We start from the raw sequence: 20,705 nt of genomic DNA on the forward strand, positions 1-20,705 counted from the left end.
GCTTTGTTAGAGCCCTTTGTTACCTTACTATTTTTATTCTAGGAGTTTTGATCCTTTTTATATTAATTGAATTTCTTAAGGAGCATATCCATCTGGCAATAATTATTCCATCCAGTAGAACCTTTAGATTATTTTACCTTAGATCTGTGATGGCAAATGCTGCTTAATCTTGTGTCACTGCATAGTTTCTAATAAGTAAAGGCAAGTTTCTCTGAGGCCATCTTCAAACTTGAGTGCCTTTGCCCTGTACCTGCTCAGTTCAAAGGAATCCTTGTGTTTTTCTCCTTTTGTTTAAAATACTGGTATATTGTGGTGGAGAATGGAGCTAATAGTGACATTACCTCTAGGAGCCAGATGAATCTAAAAGCAGTCCATCCAACTAAATGTTCCACAAGTTACAGCTTCCAAAACCAGCCATTCTTGCTGAAGTTGCTTACTCTTTTCATCAAAATGCTATTTAGCTTTGCAGGGAAAGCTGCAGTAAAAAACTAACATTTTTCAGATGACTTCAGAGATAGTTGATTTGATTGTAATGTAGAACTGACTGTCCTGTAGGAATGTTTGTTCTGTTGTACAAGATGATACTTGTCCTGTCATGTAACCTAAGCAAAGCATATGTGAGTGACAGTAAATAGTACATACAATAGGTGCTTCATAGTTTCTCAGTAGCATAATGAGAAATATCTAGAAATTAGACTGGAAAGAATATGTATTAAGATGCCACTGTTGAAGTGCTGCTGTATCTGAGGTACCAGGGAGATGTGTATGAACCATCATTCCATATAGATGTTCTTAAAGCTTAGTTACAATTGAATTGCGAGTAGTAGCATGGGCCAGATGATAGACCAGAAATACTGCCAATAAAGGGGAAATAAGTTTCCCCTTAAAACTATCCTTTCTCATGTGAAATCTCAAACCATTTGGGACTTGGGACTATATAATTTAAATTTTTAACACATCAAAACTTGTCTTGAGAAGCTAAAGTTATAAGTTGGACTGCAAACAGCAGCTGCATTTTGTGACACTATTTCTGAATGATTGTCAGTAGGCCATATGAAATGTTGTTCTTGAGTACCTGAAACCATGCCTTCAAAGCTTTTAGTATCTGGAATATGTTGTGCTTATACATTCTAACAGTAAAGCTACAGATCTTCCTTTGGAAGGAGCTTTGAATGTACTCTAGGCAGAATTAAGTTCTGCTTGAAATTGGACGTGTGCACTTCAGCTGCCACTGCATGACATTCTCAATCTGAATTTTCCATCTAAAACATTTGGTGTTAGACCTATTTGTGTATGTTTATATATAGCTTCATGAAATGTGAATTAAAATGGTTTAGAGCACACAGGATCTCAAGAGGTCATCTGGTCCAATTCCTCTGCTCAAAGCAGAGGTCAACCAGAGCAGGTTACTCAGTTCCATCTGGTTGATTTTCCATCACTTCCACAGATGGACATTCTGCAAGCACTTTGGGCAGCCTGTTCCAATGTTTATGATCATGTTGAATTTTCTAAATATCTAATAAGAATTTTTCTTACTGCAACTTGCCTAATGCCCTTTGTCCTTTCATCATGTGGATCTGTGAAGTCTTACCCTGTCTTCTGTACAAGTCCCCATTATATAGCAGAGGCAGCAATAAGGTGCTCTCCCCAACACCTTTACTTCAAGCTGAACAAACACATTTCCATTGTATGCTGCTTGCTCTAGCTGTTGTAGTGGTCCTCTGCTGGTCTTGCTCCAGTATGTCAGTGTCTCTTTTCATACTGGGGAGGTCAAAATTACAGTATTCCAGATGCAATCTCAAATACAGGTGAGTAGGAGGGAGGGGAGTAATCACTTTCCTGGACCTGTTGGCTGCATTCTTGCTTGTGAAGCCCAGACAGTATGCAGTTACTTTTTTTCCAGCTGGAAACGCACATCAGCTTATGGTCAATTTGTTGTCCACCAGGTCATTTCTTTTGCAAAGCTGCATTGAATCCAGTCAACTCCAGTCTGCACTGTTGCATGGTGTTCTTTTCATCCCAGGTGCAGGACTTGTCTTCTGTCTCTGTGAACCTTATCAGGACTTATTTCAAGGACTGGAGAAATGAGCTCTCTAAACAGGAGCCTCACCGTCCAGTGTGCTGAGCCACTGTGCCCCCCTCCCCTATTTGATCACAAATTGATTGAGCATGTAATCTATTTAATCATCTAGTTCATTAATGAAGAGGTTAAACAGTATGGACCTGAGTAACTCCCAAGGAATGCCTGTGTTTTTAAATTGCATTGTTCACACCTATTTAACTCTTTCCTAACAAACCACTTCCTTTGACATGCTTTTGCAAAAGCTCATTGTTTGAGAGATGAGATGGACTGCATAATGTGCAAAAACCTCTCATCTGAGTTGTTAGTACATGAAATCACCTTTTAGGTTTTAGTGAGACTGATACTGTAACTGCAAACAGTTTTTTTCCTTAAAAGCTTGCTTAGATGTCACTGTGCCTAAATTAGTCAGACATTTGTTAGTCATAAATATAAAGTATTAAGTAGGGATAAAATTTTATCAGGTACAATTCAAGAATTTTACACTACTGAAATCACATCCTTAATTTTAAAGGGTACCTGTCACTGGCCAGTCTTTCATTGGTTGCTAGACATTTACAGTTCTCATGTTTAAGTACAGTATGAATTGGTATGCGGCTTACCTATCTCATTGATTTTTCTGTTTCTAAGTTTTAATATAGAGCTATGTATTAATAGAGATACACGTATAGGTACTTATAATGGTGTTTCAAATAGAATGGCATGAATGGGTGAATTAAGCAGGCAACCATATTTTCTAATACTAATATTTTTGAAATGCATGATAACTTCAGTGCATTGGATAGGCAGTTTCTGGCTCCTCCTTTTAGACTTGTGGACTCTTCTCACATTACCTAAACAAATGCATAGGAGTTAACTGTTATTGTTTTGAAACATTAAGTTTTTTCCTGGTCCTCAGCTCTTTAGCTACAGAATTATCCATTTCAAAGTGAGTGCTTATTGAGATGAAAAATGCTCCACTGGTTTTGAAAAGGAAGAAATATGTTATAGTTGACTTTTCTAGCACAGCAGGAACTGTGATCCAAAAGAAACAAAAAAATTGTTTTTGAAAAATACATAGTTATGATTGCGTGGAGAAACTGTGCTTTAAACTATGCCTTTATGAAGGGGGAACAGTTTTGTTTATCCTTGTAATTTGTCTTCCTTAGTAACAAGCTAATTCAGTTCTTGGAAGAAGCCTTTGGTTAAGACTATCAGTAAATTGAGCTTAATGCTGGATGTTTGGCTTTATTGGTTAGCACTATGTAATATGATCTACTCTTAAAGTAGTGACAATTCATCTATCAGAATCTTGGTAGCTTTCCATGTATGCTTTTTGTCACACTGTCATGCTATGAAGGTTCAATAGTAACGACTGAGACAGTAATATAGTAATAAACATCTTTATTTCCTCACACAAGTTCTTGGATTAGTAACATCCATTAAAATTGCGATTACTAATTTAGAAAGGATAATACAAAACCATCAGTTACTAATTTAGAAAGGATAACCTGAAACCGTCGATTACTGTGTTATTAATTGGAAGGACTGCTTATCCCTGCTTGAAAGCTTTCTTGTTCACTCTCCTAGTGAGAGGGCTCTCAACCTCGAGGAGTTACCTTAACCCAGCGTCCCAGGAAAAGGGGAGGGGGGGGAATACTCACGGTCCAGCCGGAGAGGATGGTCAGGTCATGTTCCCGTCCCTGCTCAAACTCTCCTAGCTCCCAAGTCTCTCTTTATACAGCTGGGGCTCTGAGCAAACACTGCTTTTGCTGACTTTTTGCGAGTTTCACAATCGCAGGACTGTCTGTGCGTCTGCTTGGGAGGACCCTGCTAGCGAGGCAAGACCACAACACCTCCGTATGGTTTCTTCCCTCCCCGGGGGTCCGTGCAGATTCCAGGTGGCAGACCTCTTCAGTCTTGTTAGTGCTGCCATTCCGCAGCCTTATACATATCAATCCTTGCGCATATCGGTTGGTAGACGACTTTAGTCCTGTTAAGTCCTCTGTTCAACAGCTTTGTGCATGTCAGCTCTTGTGCTCTCAGTTCTTCTGCATATCAATTGACAAACTTCAGTCTTGTTAACTCTTCACTCACCTGTCACTTTTACTCTAAGTGATCAAGACACTGTCAAAGTAATATTTGTAACTATCATTCTGGATAACAAGTAGTTACCTTTAATTAAAGATGTTCATTATTTAATTTATTCACTGTGCAACAGAATTTAGAGGAAAAACACATTATGTCATTAGCCTGTTTAGTAGTAATTTCCTTAAGAAGGAATAACTAAAATGTTGTTAGTTGAGCCTGTGACACTGAAATGTTTTCCACTGTAATGTTTTCCTCAAGGTCAAACTGTTCCAAAATATTTACTATCTATTTAATCTAAGTACTATAGAGAGCCATCTGAGGGTCTCTTTAACTGTTCTTTAATTCAGGTAAGCAGCTGGAGAGCTGCAGATGGTGTTGACTATCCTATTTTCAATTATGTTTTCACTTTACCAGTGTTTCCTATTTTATTTGAAACTTTATTTCACTTTTGTTTTATGATTGTCATGCTAGGAAATAATGGAGTGTTGTGAACAGTATGCTACCCAATTCATTTTTTCCCTTATGTAGGGTGTGCACTATTGAGTGGTGTGATGGGAGTGGGAGGGGGAAATATCTCAAAGCTTTTCTTCTCTTAGCTCAGATCCTTCTTGACTTTCCAGATTGGTTCAGCCAAATGCCTTCCTTTGCCTGTACTTTCATTCTACTTGTGTTAGTGAAGAAACTTGCTTTTCCTACTGAAGCTGTTTTGCTCTTATCTGCAGAATGTGCCTGTTCGTATGTTGTATGCCTTGTTTAGTAGTTGTGAAAACCCAGAACAAAGTAGTAGGTTTACAGCTTTTAACCCTAAGGAACCCTAAAGGAAAATGGAGGAAAGCAAAAAGGTCATCTCTGGACACTGCTTTATTTCCCTCTGGGTGGGGGAAAACCTTGTTCAAGATGTTTTGCTATGAGCAGCAGTGAGAAGTATCAGCATAGATGTCTCAGCCATGTGCTGTATGGCATGGAACAAATGTAAGCTGTAAGGGATATCTTTGTAGAAGAAATATGCCTACTTTACTTAACTTAGCTGCTCATACAGAAGCATAAATATGGTCTACTTTGCTAAGAGGATAACAATCTGGCATGCGAACTGTATCTTCATCTGTTTAACTGTGGTTTTGGATTTTGTTCCAAAACTTCTGGGCTATGCCTGATTCTGACCTTTGCTAAGTAATAATTATAATATTAAATGCAGCTATATTCATCAGCTGTTCTGACCATACTGTTAGAGAACCTCTCAAGAATCATACATTGGAAGGGAGAAGTGTTAATGGACTATACTTTGTTTTATATTTAACCTGCAAACTTTGCTTTAAAGTGTTAGATGTAAACACTTGTGACAGAACCGGTTATTCTCTTATATAAAAAAATCAAGGAGGATTTGTGATGTACAAGAAAATGAAACAAGTCTTTTCAGGTTGAATTATATTTTAACCATATCTTTAGGAGTCAGAGGTAGAAGGCATGTATCCTATGGAGTCCTGCAATATTCACTGCTTTATTCGCTTTGCACATTCTTTAGCTGCTTTGCATTTGCTGCCTGGAGTATGTACTTCTCTGTGATACTATTCTGGTTGTAGTACCTCTGTGTATAAGCTTGAACTAAGGTAAATTCAGTAACTACATTTGCTTCCTTGCTATTTTTTCAGTGATTAATAAAGTTTATGTAGTATCTTGGTGTAAGAAATGCTCTGTTTCCAATGAGCAAAGTTGGAGCTTTTCTATAAGGTAGATGCATTAACTCTGTTAATGTCTGTCAACATACCTGTGGAAGCATAAGCCTAGATAAAATCATATGCTGACAGTGTTTGCTATAAATAGCTTGAACTTCAGCCAGCAGAAGCTTCCTTTTGTCCATTGCATTTATAACCAAGAGACTAGAAGTACAACATTGTCAGATGAGGGCATAAGAAAACATGTGACTTGGCAGTGCTGGCAGAAACTTCTGTTATGGGCCTACTATATTCTTCCCAAAACAACCTTGAATTTAAAGTTCAGTGTAACAGTGGGTGTGCAGATGCTTCCCTATAACAATAGTAGTATTCTGACCTGTAACTCTTGAGGCTTTTGGCCATACACCAATCTAGGGACATAGCTTATTCCACAGTAAGATGTATATACTATGTAGGGATGTAAGTGAGGTAGGGAAAGAAAAGACCTTATGATTCTGAAAGATGGAGAAGAATAGAACTAGGTATACAAGTTTGGTCCGAGACAGAAGCAACAAACTTAAAGCTTAATATACATCAGAAACAACTGCTGTTGATAATACTAGGCAATCTTAATCTGTGGAGTTGAAAGGAAGGTTAGGAGGATAGCCTTGACAAAGGTACTAACTATAAGATAGAAGTAGTTGTCTGAGCCTAGCACAGGACTGAGGGGTTAGCAGTCTGCCTCTTCATGTCCATGTAGGTTAAGAATTTTAGTTCATAGACCTCTACTTTTTAAAGCTATCTCATACCCTTCTGGTAAGGGTCAGGTCTGGAAGGTCATACGTATAGGGGCTATGAAAAGTACTCTACAACTAATGAATGATAATTGGATGTTTCTCTTCATTCTGGTTTAGTGGTTGACATTTAGTTTTGATGAAGACATCTAGCAAAATGGATAACACATAGTGTTCCAGGTTATCATATGGGATTCAAGGCTTCTAGTAGCTCTGCTGAAAGAAGTCATGGTGGCTGCTTGAAGCTGTAAAGTTTTGTTTTGGCTGCTCTGATAACTTTTACACCTACCTAACATCTGGAACTGGTAAAATACTGACTTTGACCTCTGTTTATCTGGTTTTACTACCTTACAGTCTGAGCATTATTTAAAGATGGCAATATTGTCCATATAAATGTCCACTCTTGCCTTTGTTGCTATTATACAGTTAACTGATTTCTCTGGAGGGCAGTGATTGCAAAGGAAGTCTGTCTTATGGGAAAGAGTACTTTAGCAACTATGAGCTCAGACTGGCTTTTAAAAAGGCTTTTAGATGCCTGTGCCTGTGAGTATATAGTAATGTTTGTATATGCATGTTTATGCAACAAACGAAAATAAGAGTTGTGCTGCAGAGAAAGATGACAGTTCAGTTTGTCAGGGCTACTATTCTGAACTAGAATCACACCCATAGGAAGCTGTTTGGAGTTTGCATCCTACTAAGCTTCCAATTTATCCATTCAGTTCAGTTTTCAAAGCTTCTGCTAAACTGTCAGTTCATTTGTAGTTTAGTTTTTAATAAAACCTGGGTATGCAATTTGGAAGCCTTAGCACAGGTATAACAAATAGCATGAGAAATGTCATACTAGGTTTGACCTGTGGTCCATTTATTGAAATATTCTGTCAGACAGTGGTGATAGGAGAAGCTATTTAAGGAAAGCATGTGAGCCTGGCCACTGGGTGTCATTCCCCTTGTACCTCTCCAGCATCCATGGTTGTATTAGGGATGTTAGAGGGTATTTCTCTTGTGCAGTCTAAGTATCTGTGGATCTGTTGTTCATGAATTAACTTGCTTTTTTCACCTGCTGATACTGTTTCTGCAACCCTTCATGCTAATAGATTCCAGAAATCACAGCCTGATGCATAAAGTAGTACTTAACAGAAGATTGACTTAAAACAAAATTAACTTTATCAAGTTTAAATCACTGGAAAATAGTTGAATGAAGTTGCTTTATTCAGATACAAATTCTAGACACTGTAGAGATCTGGCTTGGAGGGAAGTCATCTTGAAGCAAGGTCGTCTTCCTGAGAAGAACTACTGTTAACTATTATGTTTCCTCTCCCCAGGAAATAGCTCACTGTAATATGTGGTATTGTTCAAGAAGGTTGTTGAATGTTAGGGCTTCTAATGTGGAAGTTCTGTCTTTAAACAAAATATCTGCCTTTAGAAACTGAGGTTATGCCTGCTTGTTAGATGACTGAAAAGCTAAACTATATAGGCAGCCCTTATTTGCTCCTTTTAAGAAAGGGGGGAATAGTCTTTATAGTTCAAGTGCACCTGGAGTATTGCCAGAACTGGGATCAGAATTGGGGGAAGAATAGGCAAACTTTGGGTTACTTGTATGTTGTCCAGTGTCCAAACTGCTTGGATGCCAATTTCTGCTCCAAAATGGGTGTTAGGTGTGGTTTGGAGCATAGTAGATGAGAAATGGGAGACCACACTGCCTCTTGGCATGGGTGCCACTGCATACTTCCCTGCACTGGGCAATAAGCTGTCTTGCATGTCCTGCTGACTGCCCTTTTACATGATCTCTTGAATGTTGCAGGCTGTACAAGCTCTTATGCAACCTGTCCACAGTCTCAGAAATGCCTTAACAGAATTAAGAATTAACATGTCAAAATCTCCAGCTTCGTGATGGAGCAAAAGTACATTATTTAGATGTAGCCACATTTATGATGTTAGGAAATGAGTAAGATTTAGTCAATGTATCAGATTTTGGATGCAAATAAGCCTGCTGCTATATGGCTCACAAAAGGCCTCGTATGTAGTTCTTGTCTGCACAACTCAACTTTGTAATTGCCTTTTGTTTTTACAAAACTTAAGCAATCCTGGTCAAGAGAGACTTTTTTAGAAAGTGTATTGAAATACATTTTTTTAGTACAGCATCTGCTCTATATCTTCTACTTACCGTTACATTACTTCTGAAATGGGAGGGGAGTGCACTAGGGGATCTGTGGTCAGAACAGGTGATTGACACATTTGTAGAAGTTGTACCTGATAATGATGGGGTTACCTGTGTAACTGTCAGCTTCCAATACCACCTGTTTTCACATTCACTATTCCATAATCAAATATCCCTCTTGTATACACTTTTGATAGTGGAAAGTGCATTTGACTTAATTGAGTGGAATCATTCTTCAAAGCAGAATACAGTCTGAAACTTCAGAATCATCTAATTTCCATTGCAGGATAATTTTTATAGTAATCTTATGTTACATCACTAATATCTGCTTTCCTTTTAGATCAGTGTATTGTTACTCGGACATACCTCTTTCTTCATAAATTTTGGTTCTTCAGTGCTGTCTATTACTTTGGGAACTGGGCATTCATTACAGTAAGTACTTTATTCAACTTGATTCAGTTATTTCTAAAATGTACTGTAGTTGTCATTGAATCACTTGCATCACAACACTGCATTCAATTTTACATGTATTGGTCTGTAAGCCACTTAATTGAATAACAGTAACATACTACTGATTTAAATTTGCAGATCTTTTTAATTGGATTAATTGTATCATGCTGCAAAGGAAAGAAATCAGTCATTGAAGGTGAAGTGGATGAAGATTCAGACATGAGTGATGATGAACTGTCTGTTTACTACCGTTGACAGCATTTTACCTTTAAGGTTAAATGTAATTTAAAGTTATGTTGGAAGTCATACCCATGTGGAATTCCTATCCAAATAGGCAGCAGTGCACCTGTGAAAACAGGAAATAAGTGTACTCATTTAAAGGGGGTGGAAAAACTGAATATTGTTTGAGTATCACTGTACCAGAGAAAGTATTGAAGCTGGGTTTGAATAATATATAGAAAATACTGTTTTATGATTAAATGTATGTGTAACTTTCTGTACAATTTGATAAACTTTGCAATTATTTCATAGCTGATGTTGCTTTTCTGTTAGCTTAAGGTTCTTAGATACTTTCATGCCTAACTTGTATGACACTTTTATGCAAGCTTGTTTATAAATAAAACTACCTGAAATCTGACAAAACAGCTAGTAAACATTGCTACAAACACTTGGGTGAAACTTTCGCTTTCAGAAGGATGTGACTTAGGTAACTCTTATATTAGTTTTGCTGATGTTTGTGATTCCCATATAAAACTATAAAGAGATACTGTCCTTAAAGTATTCCAGAAACATCCACTTGATAAAGTGGTGAGTTCCCAGTATGTGAGGAATAAATAGTTTCCAAACTTTCTCTCCATTTAAGTTACTATGGAATCTTCTGGTAACTGAGGTAGCGCTTGCTCTATCAGGAAATCAGTAGTGTATATGAAAATATTCAGTGTTAGTATTTAGTATGGTTAAGTTCTGAAACTGCCAGGTGCCTGACTTAATGGAATAATTAGAATGTGATTAATTTTTATAACTTAGTTTCTCTTTATTAATGCAAATTGTCTAGTTTGAAGTTTTTCTTTCAATATTTAGTGTAAATGTCAACTTGCTTACAAGCCTGTATGTCTATATAAACACAACTCATAAAGACTCTTCATGTCCTCTTCATAAAATAATGCTAACTACATAGCTACTGAGCTTTATTTTTAAGGCTGAAAATAATTGTCTTCATGTCCTTTGACAGCCTCCAAAAGGGACAATATTTAATAGTACTAAGTAGTAATTACTTAGCATTAGAAGTTTAGACTTCTAATGCTGCCTGAGGGGAAATTATGGTTCATGCAAGCACATGGAAATATAATTTAATATTTTATAAGACTAATTGTTAAACAATTGTTGAAATGTGCAGAAGTCAATATATTATGCCCTGCTTGCCTGTTGGCAAACTCTTAAAGCTGGCAGTTCCCTGCTCAGTTATCTCAAAACCAGTCTTTCTCTTCCTGTAGTGCTCTCGAACTTTGGAATCTTTATTCTGTTCCAGTATTTCAAGAAGTCAGTTGCTTATTTTAAAGAATTCATGAACACAGGGAGTCGATGTTTAGAGTTTTTTTACAGGAACAATAAAGCTTTAAGTCTTAAGTCTTCTGTCAGCTACTCCATGATCCATATTTGTGACAACCTGATGTTATGGTATTGCATCCTGATTGTAAGTTTGAAATACGTGGTCAAGCTTGCTTGACTAATAGCAACCAATTTGTTTTCTACTGAGACATGAAAGGATTAATAATCAAACACCGATAGCAGATACAGAGGCTTGACTAGGTGGTCTGTTCTGAACTCCATTTGACTAACTGAACACTATTTGAACATGACCACAGGCAACTTTACAAAGAAGGAATTATTTATAAAGTTCAAATGTTTATGGTGGAACCTGATGTTGAGTGTCTGGAAGTTCCCTGCAGTCTGCATCCAGAGGATATCAAGAAGCTACAGAGAATACTACTATTCAGATGCCCTGATTAAAATTTATTTAAGCTAATTTAAATAAAATTAGAACTATTCAAATGTTCGTTTTGTTCATATTTCATGTTCAGCTTTAACTGCTCTTAATTATTACTTCCTTTTTTTGCTGTATCATATACAGATTTGTTCTTCTATGTCCCAGGGTATAAGATTGGGCTGTGATATCCAGTTTTGCTGCAGTGACTTTCCTTCCACTGGGGAGATCCCTGCTTGTCCAGGGAAGCTGGGCAGGATGCTGTGTTGGTTTCATGCAATGCAGCTGCTCAGTTACCAGTCTCAGATGTCACTGCCCAAGGACCCTCAGCATCCTCAGGCATTTGTTGCTATGGATCTTGCCTGTTTCCAAGCTTTTCATTGCCAGGTTCTTCCCACTCCAGCCCTGTCTTTTTCCCTCTAGTCTATATGGAGAAGCACATGTGATCAGCTTCTGAATTGGTGGTTCTGTTCCTTGTCTCTTTACTGACTGGAGGATGCAGTAAGCACCTCTTTTGTTTAGTCCAGGTGTTACCAAAATTTACAACCAGCCTTTACTGTTTTCAGCAGAAGCCTGCTTCTTGCTAGCTGCAGAGTTCAAAAGTTCTGTTTTGGACAGTGTCTCATACACACAATTAACTGTTGCCTGTCAGCATCCCCAGTCCAAATTTTTTTTACCTACTACATATTCTCACCAAAGGTTTTCAGCAGTTCAGTGAACATGTGACTACATTTAAAAAGACTTTGTATACACTGATGTACTTCTAATGAATATATATCAGGAATTCATCTGTCCAGCACTACCTTCATGTTGATGTTTTTTCACATTGTTCTGGCTTTAAAATAAATTTGAATTTTCTGGATGTGTTTGAAGTTTGTTGTGTAATGCAGTCATCAGCTGGATTAGTTCATTCACTATCACCTAATGAAGAAAGCTCTTGCAGTGAAATGCAAGATAGCCCTGTCATAACAGACTTGTTATTGATCAGTACTTGCAGCAACCTTAAACAACTTCCAACATAGTCTGCTTCCTTGTCTCTTGTGCTGTCTTCAGTACACTAAAGTAAAACAATGAATTACTTGATTAAATTTCCACAGAGTTATTCCTTCTGTGGTAGCTTTTTGATATATAGCTCACTAATTTGGCTGCTGGCTATGAAACAATACAGTCCAGAGTTTTTCTTCAGGTTTTTTGTGACCAAACTTTTACTGTGTTATAACATGACTGGAAAGTTTTGTAACCTTGTAAGTAAACATCTAACGAATTGAATCTTCAGCAATTTCCTTTTTTTGACTAAGGACACAAAATAGCACTAGACTTGTTTCACTATGTTTTGAAGATATGAATTATATTCCAAATCCATCTCTAGTCTGAACTTTAGAAACTTCTGAATAATTGTAGTGCTAGTCAGACCTGGTTTCTAAGTTAGGGTGGGGGAAGGGGTGTTTTGGGTTTGTGTGTTTTTTAAAGTTGTGCTTTCCTACTCGGTTTCTACCATGTGGAGGCTTGTGGAGGCTCATGAACATTTAGAAACTATTAAGCTTTAAATTTTACTGACACATCAAAACAAGCTGTTGTCACCAGGAGTGAATTTAAAAATTCAGCAGCAGTGCATGCCAAACGGGTTTTCTTCTCACTGCCTCTTCTGTAGTGATTGGTTTATCTGGAGTTGCAAATCATTAAATACAGTAAAGCCTATAATAATCTGTGGGGTTTATTTCTTAGCTGAGAGGTCTGGCAGGAACAGATTTCTTGCTGATTGTCAAACTAGTGAAACACTTAGTACCTTTTATGCTTTTCCCTCAAAATTCAGGAAGAAACTTCTGGGTGGACTTGAGATTCTGCACTTAAAGACATAATTCATTTTTAGGTAGAGTATGCCTATACTGGAATGATGTCATAGGGAAAATGCATTCTGTGTTCAGATAACATGACAATATACACTAAAAATTAATGAGCTCTCCAGATGCTAGTGTTCTTGCTAGTGCAAGTTCTGGAATAGTACAATGACCTACATTAGAAAACCATGAAAAATGTTACCGTTTTGCAAAAACCACTATGCAGTTTATCCTAAAATACTGATAACTACTGGCAAGTAAAATGGTTATGATTGAAGTATTTAAGAAAATTGAGAGAGAACTTGTCTCTAGCTAAGTAAGTAGGTACTCAATCCCTAATAATGACAGAGCACTGAAAAATGCAATTCTGTTGGGAGAGGGGAATGAAGTACTGGTTGTGAGATGAATTAAGGAAGAGATTTATCCTGTCCTGAAATCAACTCAAATAATTTGACATACTCAAGTTATAATGTTCTTCTGGCTATTAGGTTGAAGATTTTAGCTCATGTTGGTAATAAGCTTTCTTTCACTAGTAGAACTTCTGTTCTCTTGCAACCTTCTGCAAAGAAGCTTTCTTGTGAATAAAGCAAAGTTGTTTTCCACCTTCTCCTTGACACACGTGCTAGGAAACGAAACTAAGAATCCCCGTGTTTTTAAAGAAAAGTATATTTTGACTATTTCTAATTTAAAAAGCATTGTTTTGCTTGTCATAAGATTACTTTTTGTTAAGCTAAACTTTAAAACATTCTGTCTCTGAATTAAGAGTCTTGCCAATTCTGGGTATTTCAGTGGATTAGAAGTTCTAGTGTTCTTGACTAGCTTTTCTGAGCTGTAGTTTTTATAGCAATTAGGTGAAAGTTAAAGCAGATTTAACAATAAACTATTCGGAGGGACTGCAGGTGTGATGGGTCTTCATCCCTAGAAGTTTATGGCTTTAAGATGATTCATTTGAAATAATGGACACCTTTAAGTACACTTAAAACCAGTTTTCTAGTTCTCTTCCAGATTCACTGCTAAGAAAAGTATGATGTATTTCAGGGAGTACACTGAAGAACTTTGATTTCTGCAGGTCTGATTTTTGAGATAAATTATGCAGATCTGGTAAGTTTCTTAATTCTCTTTTGTTCAGTACCCAAGAGGGCACCAGGGGCCCTCCCTTATAACAACCTGCCTATTGGTGTTGAGTCTTCCCCCCCCCCCCCTTTAAAATAACCATGGCTACTTTTTTCCACAGAAAAATATACAGGTAGCCTATAAAGCATACAACTTAAAATTTCAAGCAACTCTGGCTTTGGTATTAAAATCCTGAGCGTAAGAATCCAAATATCTCATAAAGGAAGAGAAAAGACACTATTATTAAGGGGAAAGGAAGAAAAATTCAGTTACTATAAAAGCCTCCTTTAAGGCTGGGCTTCGAGAATATTCCAAATAAATATAAAGCTGAATACATATGTAGTTCCTGCTGAGATTCAAGTTTGAATATGGGGGTTTTCACCAGAACATATCAAGCTTCTTGTGAAGAAATAAAATATAAATTGACGCAGCAGCTATTTTGCTTCTGCTAAGCTGCTTAAATATGAATCTTGATGTTACTATCAGCCGCACAGTTTGGTGCATGACTGAAGATCACTGCCAAATTACAAGTGTGTCACTTCAACTAAAAGTTCTTCTGAGTTGGTTTTGGAGGGAGCCAGTGGGAAAAAAAAAAAGCTTTTCTGTTTTGAGATGCATAATCTTGAATATAGATTGGTTTCTTCAATCTAAAATTAAGTTCTTAACAATAAGCACATATTTTTAGTACATAGAAATAACTGATTTTTAATTACAAAGCATTAATTATCTCCAGAGGAACCCTCATTTTCTCAGATATGAAGCAAGTACTTTAGTTTTTCAAAAACTGATCTTGAAGCAATAATGATAATTTCACTAATATCCTTGACTAGAAAATAGGCCTTTTAAGTTGCACAGAGGCTGATATCAAGATCACTTTAGGATAGGATTTTCAAAAGTGAGAGATGCAACTCCTACTGTAAAGCACTGGGAGTTTAGATCTTAGGTGATTTGGAAAATGCTACTTTGTATGTGAAGTACTTAAGGGGAGAAACAAAACAAACTTCTCCTTCCCAGTTCATGAAGAAATAAAAGCATTGAAGGATCATCTTAATGAATGATGGTGTTATGCCAGCACATTTTCTGCATTTGAAAATACCTTCCTGAAAGATATTTGAGTAACACATTGCAGAACAGTTCTCAGGCCTAACTACTCATACCTCTTATTCCGATAGGGGGCAGGATAATAGGCAGAAGGGACTGGCGTATTTTCAGAAGTTGGACGGCGTCTTTCCTGAACTAACTTTAAGCACGATGACAGGAAACAATGATAAAGATACCATCTCTTGTAGATACCCTTTTTAAATATGTGACTCCTAGCCCTAAGCTATTTAAAGCTTACTCAAATGCAATCTGACAGTATGCTAGAAGATGCTGAAATCTCTAGGAGAACAGTGTTCTTGATGAAGAAGCAATTCTAACAGATAAAACTAAAGCTAGGAGAAAAGACATTTCTATGAGCTAGATTCACAGCTTGCGCTGCAGAGTTCAACACTACCTAAATTTGAGGTAACCTGGTGTCTAAAAGCTAGATGCTACAACACTGTAGGCCAACTCTTTGTGGAGAGAGTTAATGCTGAAGGATAATGTATGCAAAGCTAGAGTGCTAAGATAGGAAGTTGCTCATTAGAGACAGACAGGACAGTGACATGTTCAGAAATGTCCTCCTCTGTGTAGATGTGGCTAACAAATCTGATTTTGTATCAAAGTTAAGATACAGCTGGAACTACCCACTTCATGCAGACAACCTGCTTGCTGCAATACCTGCCCAGTACTGGTAGGTTTTGACACTATCCTCAAATTGAAGGGAATAAGCTTTTGCTTTCACACCTAGAAAAGCATCCTCATCGTATTCAGAGTGAGCACTTTATCCCTGCTGTTGAGCTTGGTCTATTGCAGACATCTAAACACCCATTTGCTTCATGGAGATAAAAGCAAAAGAAGCAGTTTTTATAGCCAAAGGATAGAGAAAGAAGCCTGGATGCTGAGCTCTGCTCTACAAGGCATCCACAAGCCAAGAACAGTGGTGGTTTGACTTCAGGGCATGGTGGCAACAAATTAAAATTCCTATGGCCTTGCAGGTATTCTGGGAGCAGCTAGATCTGTCCTACAAGATTGCAAAAAAGCTGCATCATAATGTAATCAGGCAAAGCAAAATTCACTCATTTCTCATCCTGTCATTTTACCCTGCTCAACAAAGGCTTTATCATGCTGTAGAACCAGTGCTACCCATGTGATGTGTATGGCACCAGCAATGATGTGATAGACTTGCTGAGCAGACAAATGGTGCCAGCTCTAACTGGTAACAGTAGAAATCCACATTCCACCAACAAGAAAGCTGCCTTCTTCCAGAGATGATGTGCATCTGCTTTTGCTTTGGAAGACAGATCAGCATCCCTGACAAGCTGACATTCTCCTACAGTGGAGTGAAGAGCTCCTTTAACACCTTTTTAACTGTTTACACAGATTTCCAGTGCAACTGCAGAAGTCACGTGTGGATGGGTCTGTCTCATCCTCTTAGCTATGTATGAGCAGTCCCTGTTTTGACAGGCTTGCTGTGTGTGTCTTCACAGTTCCTGGTAAGGCTCCCAGGTCTCCTGCCAAACACAGTGATAAGTACGTCATTCTGACTTGGCCGAGCTATGACCGATGGGCTGGATGAGTGATGTGGAAAAGGACTGCTCTTCACATATGTTGATTTCTGTCTTAAAAGTGAATGTACTCTAAATAAAGATATTTCCATATTAGCATCCTGTTTTAACCTAGTGCCTGAACAAATTTTTGTAGCAGTAACTCTGAATTATCTGATTTGGGGATGTTTTGAACTGAAGAGTTCATCTGATAATAATAGCATATTACACCTCATAGTGTTACTTTAATCTTCATCCATTTCTTAAGAGCCTTATATACGTTTACCTGTTCATCCTAAATTAAGCATAGGACTTAACCCATTCTTATAAGACTTTTTTTATGCTTTATGGTTTGGCCTTTGTTTTCCTGCTTATTTTTAAAATTCCCTTTCTGGGATTGTCATCCATTCAGGCAAATGTTTTCCAAGTGCTTTGAAGAACCTGCTTCATTTTGTACAATAATGTTGCAAAATTTATCCTTGGGTAGGATCCGAGTTGCACTTTATAATGTGGTTGTTTAGTTTAGTTCTAAGTCATGACCCTCCCATGGATAAAAGAATCTACATGATCTGTCTCAATCTACGTGTTGTCTCTGACATGAGTATGTTGTTTGGACTTTTTCCAAAACTGTTCTCGGTGATTTTTTTTCTAAATTCTCAGCTATTTGGCTGTAAAGATCATACTGCTAACTGGCAAATGTACTTTTTTACTTCCCATACGTTTTACTGCAGCTCATCCAGCATCCTTATTTTTTGAAATATGTTAGTACTCCCAAATCTGTAATGCTCCTGTGTGAGCAATTGTGATTATGAAACTCCGCATATTGGGCTTGACTATTAAATTCCCTGCTGGATGAGAACTGTTCTCCATACTGTAATGGATTTAGCTAGCTCTTCTTGTTTCCACTGCCTTGAAGGAGGATCCCTCTCTGTAGTAACTGTCATTGATATGAAGGAGGAAAAATTTATCTAATGTGCTCTAGTGGGAGTGTGGCACAGTTTCTCTGGAGTGACCCAACCCCAGCAAGCCGTGTCTAGGTTTGAAATATTCTTAAAGCACGGTTAGTTGTTTATTTGATATTGTGTTAGTCTCTCTCAAGAGCTAGTAATGATTCACATTGTTTGCTTTTTATATGTTCATATGGTTAGTTCTCGTTTACGAAAAATGTTCTTCTATTGTGACAGAATGTGTTTGATCAGAAAAAGTTCCTAGAGCAGAGCTATTGCAGTGACAAAAATACTGTTTTGTTGCGGCTCTTGTATGTTTTCAGTGAACGTAATCTTTATGGTATGTTTTACCTTAACCTGACTTGTATTAAATATACTTTATAAGACAGGTTGATAACATGACATTTCTCACACAAGGCTGCAGCAGATCTCTGTGTGCCTTAGCAGTGCCCAGCTCCCTAGCACGCAGCCTGAGTATCCAAAGGACAGGAGACTTGCATGGACTAGGGAACAGCTGGCACCCACCAGGGAGAGAAACCAATCTCTTTTTGACAAGTAGCCACAACAGTTTTCTTGAACTGCAGTGAGGCATTGCAGTGCACACTTGAGCCTTAATGGTCTACAAGGAGCTGGTCAGATGGATGAATCAGTTTGTCATCATCTGCCTGTCCCTTAGGAAGAAGTGCATTTGTGTTGCCCAAACAGGTGTGCTTACAGCTAGTTATGGAGTAAGCCAGGCTGAAATTTCTTATGTCAAGGAGGGGCTCAGTCTCTTGTGGCAGAGGTGAAGATGTGCAAGGGGAAAGTCTATCATTACTGTAGACAGAAGGAAGAGTTTAATGGACTAAAAAAAAAAAACAACTTCAAGAATGAATACATGCTCTATGGAAAGCCTATTAAGTAATGGTATGTAATAGCTGAGTTCACTCCATGTTGTTATCTGTTTCACAGAGGGAAGGCCTGAGGACTCTTAAAGGGGCTGCCTCCCAGCTTTTCTGAATCATCCTGGGAACGGGCTTTATTTGAAAGGAATACAAAAAAATCATGAAGCCAAACTTGTCAGATCAGATATGGCTATATGTTTCATTTCTGCATAGGTATCTCCAAATATGTTAACTGATTCCTTATTTTGTTAAAATGCAAAGCTTTAATAACTATATCTAGCAAGAAGACCAGTTCAGGTATCTCAGATTGTGTGGGTAAAAAAGTGTATGTACAATGAAGCATATTAGCTGTCATGCTGCATGTAAGTGAGGGATAAATTAGTGGAACTCTCAGTAAGTGGAACACTTCAATTTGAAAGCTAATTAACTGGGGACTGCAACCTTTTCTGGAACCAATACAGTCTTAAATATATCAGAGCAGTCCATCTTATATGCTTTCTCTTTATGAAATCTGTCTTTACTTCTGCAAGGATATATTTCAGTTTACGGAACCCCATGAATGTAAGGCTGGAAAAAAACTCAGAAGGTTGTCTAGACAAAATAGAACAACTTATAATACAGGACTGCACAAACATCTATATAGTATCCTATCCATTATTGATTTTTCAGTAACACAGCTGGCCCTAAGCAATCCATCTCAATGGCTATTATCCTTTCAGATATAGCTGATCAAAGTTCTTTCCTGCAAATGAAGCTGACATCTTTTTGCTCTATGTCAGAGGTATAGAAAATAGTTGTTCACTGTTCCTTTAACAGTCTCTTCCATTGGAAGACTACTGCCATGATTTCTATCCTTCCCCTGCTTCTTGAATTGATCTTCCTTTCTTTAAAATAAAGTATTTTCTTCAGTCTTGCCCTATATTATGGCTTTGTGAACCTCCTTTTGTTCTTACTGCTCCCCTCTGGATACTTTTGATCTTGTCTATGCTTCTGTTTAACTGTGGTGTTAAAAACAGGCCAAAACATTTACTTCCACGTAAGGGGAATAAATACTACAGTCTTTAATCCCTGGACTCTTTGGCTGAATTTCTACTTTAGTTGTTATTTAGTATTTCTTCATTTTTTGTCTTTTCTAAGAAGCTGCAGGGTTAAACAAAAAGGGGAATAAGAGTATTGCCAAAACTTAAGTGTCTTAACAGAATGAATTGCATTATTTCAGACAGAAAATATCTGTAGCAGGGGAAAATGTGTACAGACAAAGGTGGACCTTTTTCCATGTGTATATATATTTTAGTCTGTTCTTTTAATGCCTCTTGAATAAACCTGGTAGTTATTACTGAGTGAATTCCTATCATGAACAGCATTAAAGATGTTTGACTAAAAATAATACTTTTCCATACTAACACAACAGACTCTTCTGTAAGAGGTAGTTGATTTGTACAGCTGCATTATGGCTAGCCCCATACTACCCAATAAGAAAAATCTGAACTCTCTATTGGCTCCAGACTTCTCAAAGGCTTTTTAATAACATCTCTTCATATGTAGCTGGTTAGCATTCCTTGTTACCTTAAAAAAATTCAACCTCATATTTTAACTCCATACTCATGTTGGACGTATGCGAAGAAATATAAGGTGAATTTAAACCCTAACACGCAAGAAAGTTGACCTGGACGAGTGAATACTTATGTAGGGAGCAGGTACGCTCTAGCTCTGTCTAGTTCTTTGTACAAAAAGCTTTCTTCTGCCCCATCATAGCCAAGCACTGTTGTAGTCCCAGCTCCCTGACTTAGAAATCTTCTCTGTTACTGTTTTTTTGAAGTGTGGGGCTCATTTTGGGCTGTACTATAAGAAATAGCTTTTTGGTCTTCTAATTGGCACATGCTTGGTGTCACGAAGTGACACATCTATGTGTTTTGGTATATGATGTTCACACTTACTGTACAGCTGGTGGGGAATGTTGCCTCTGGTAATGCAATTAGGGCTTCATAAATCTCAAAGTTAAGAATGAACAATAAAAGTGAAAATTTGGTCAGCTACTAGGGTGAGTAAAGTGAACATGTAATGCACAAGTCAAAGGCTAAAGCACAGAATGAGATGCAGAAAGGAAA

The 20,705-nt window shown here is 37.6% G+C and overlaps 1 protein-coding gene across 6 annotated transcripts in view; it reads left to right on the forward strand.

Moving 5' to 3' along the window:
* Positions 1-10,830, forward strand: part of LMBRD1 (LMBR1 domain containing 1) — a 90,367-nt gene extending 79,537 nt beyond the window's left edge. For 5 of the 6 annotated variants that reach the window (XM_067294126.1, XM_013952385.2, XM_067294127.1 and 2 more), the window contains 2 exons: positions 9,095-9,186; positions 9,343-10,830. In XM_067294126.1, coding sequence (XP_067150227.1) covers positions 9,095-9,186; positions 9,343-9,459 — 209 coding nt within the window. In that variant the 3' untranslated portion in view covers positions 9,460-10,830. The remainder of the gene's footprint in view (positions 1-9,094; positions 9,187-9,342) is intronic. The other variant, XM_067294129.1, reaches the window with a different exon arrangement.
* The last annotated feature ends 9,875 nt before the right edge of the window (positions 10,831-20,705 follow it).

The sequence above is a fragment of the Apteryx mantelli genome, chromosome 3 (assembly GCF_036417845.1).
Source record: "Apteryx mantelli isolate bAptMan1 chromosome 3, bAptMan1.hap1, whole genome shotgun sequence".
NCBI classification, from domain to species: Eukaryota; Metazoa; Chordata; class Aves; order Apterygiformes; family Apterygidae; genus Apteryx; species Apteryx mantelli.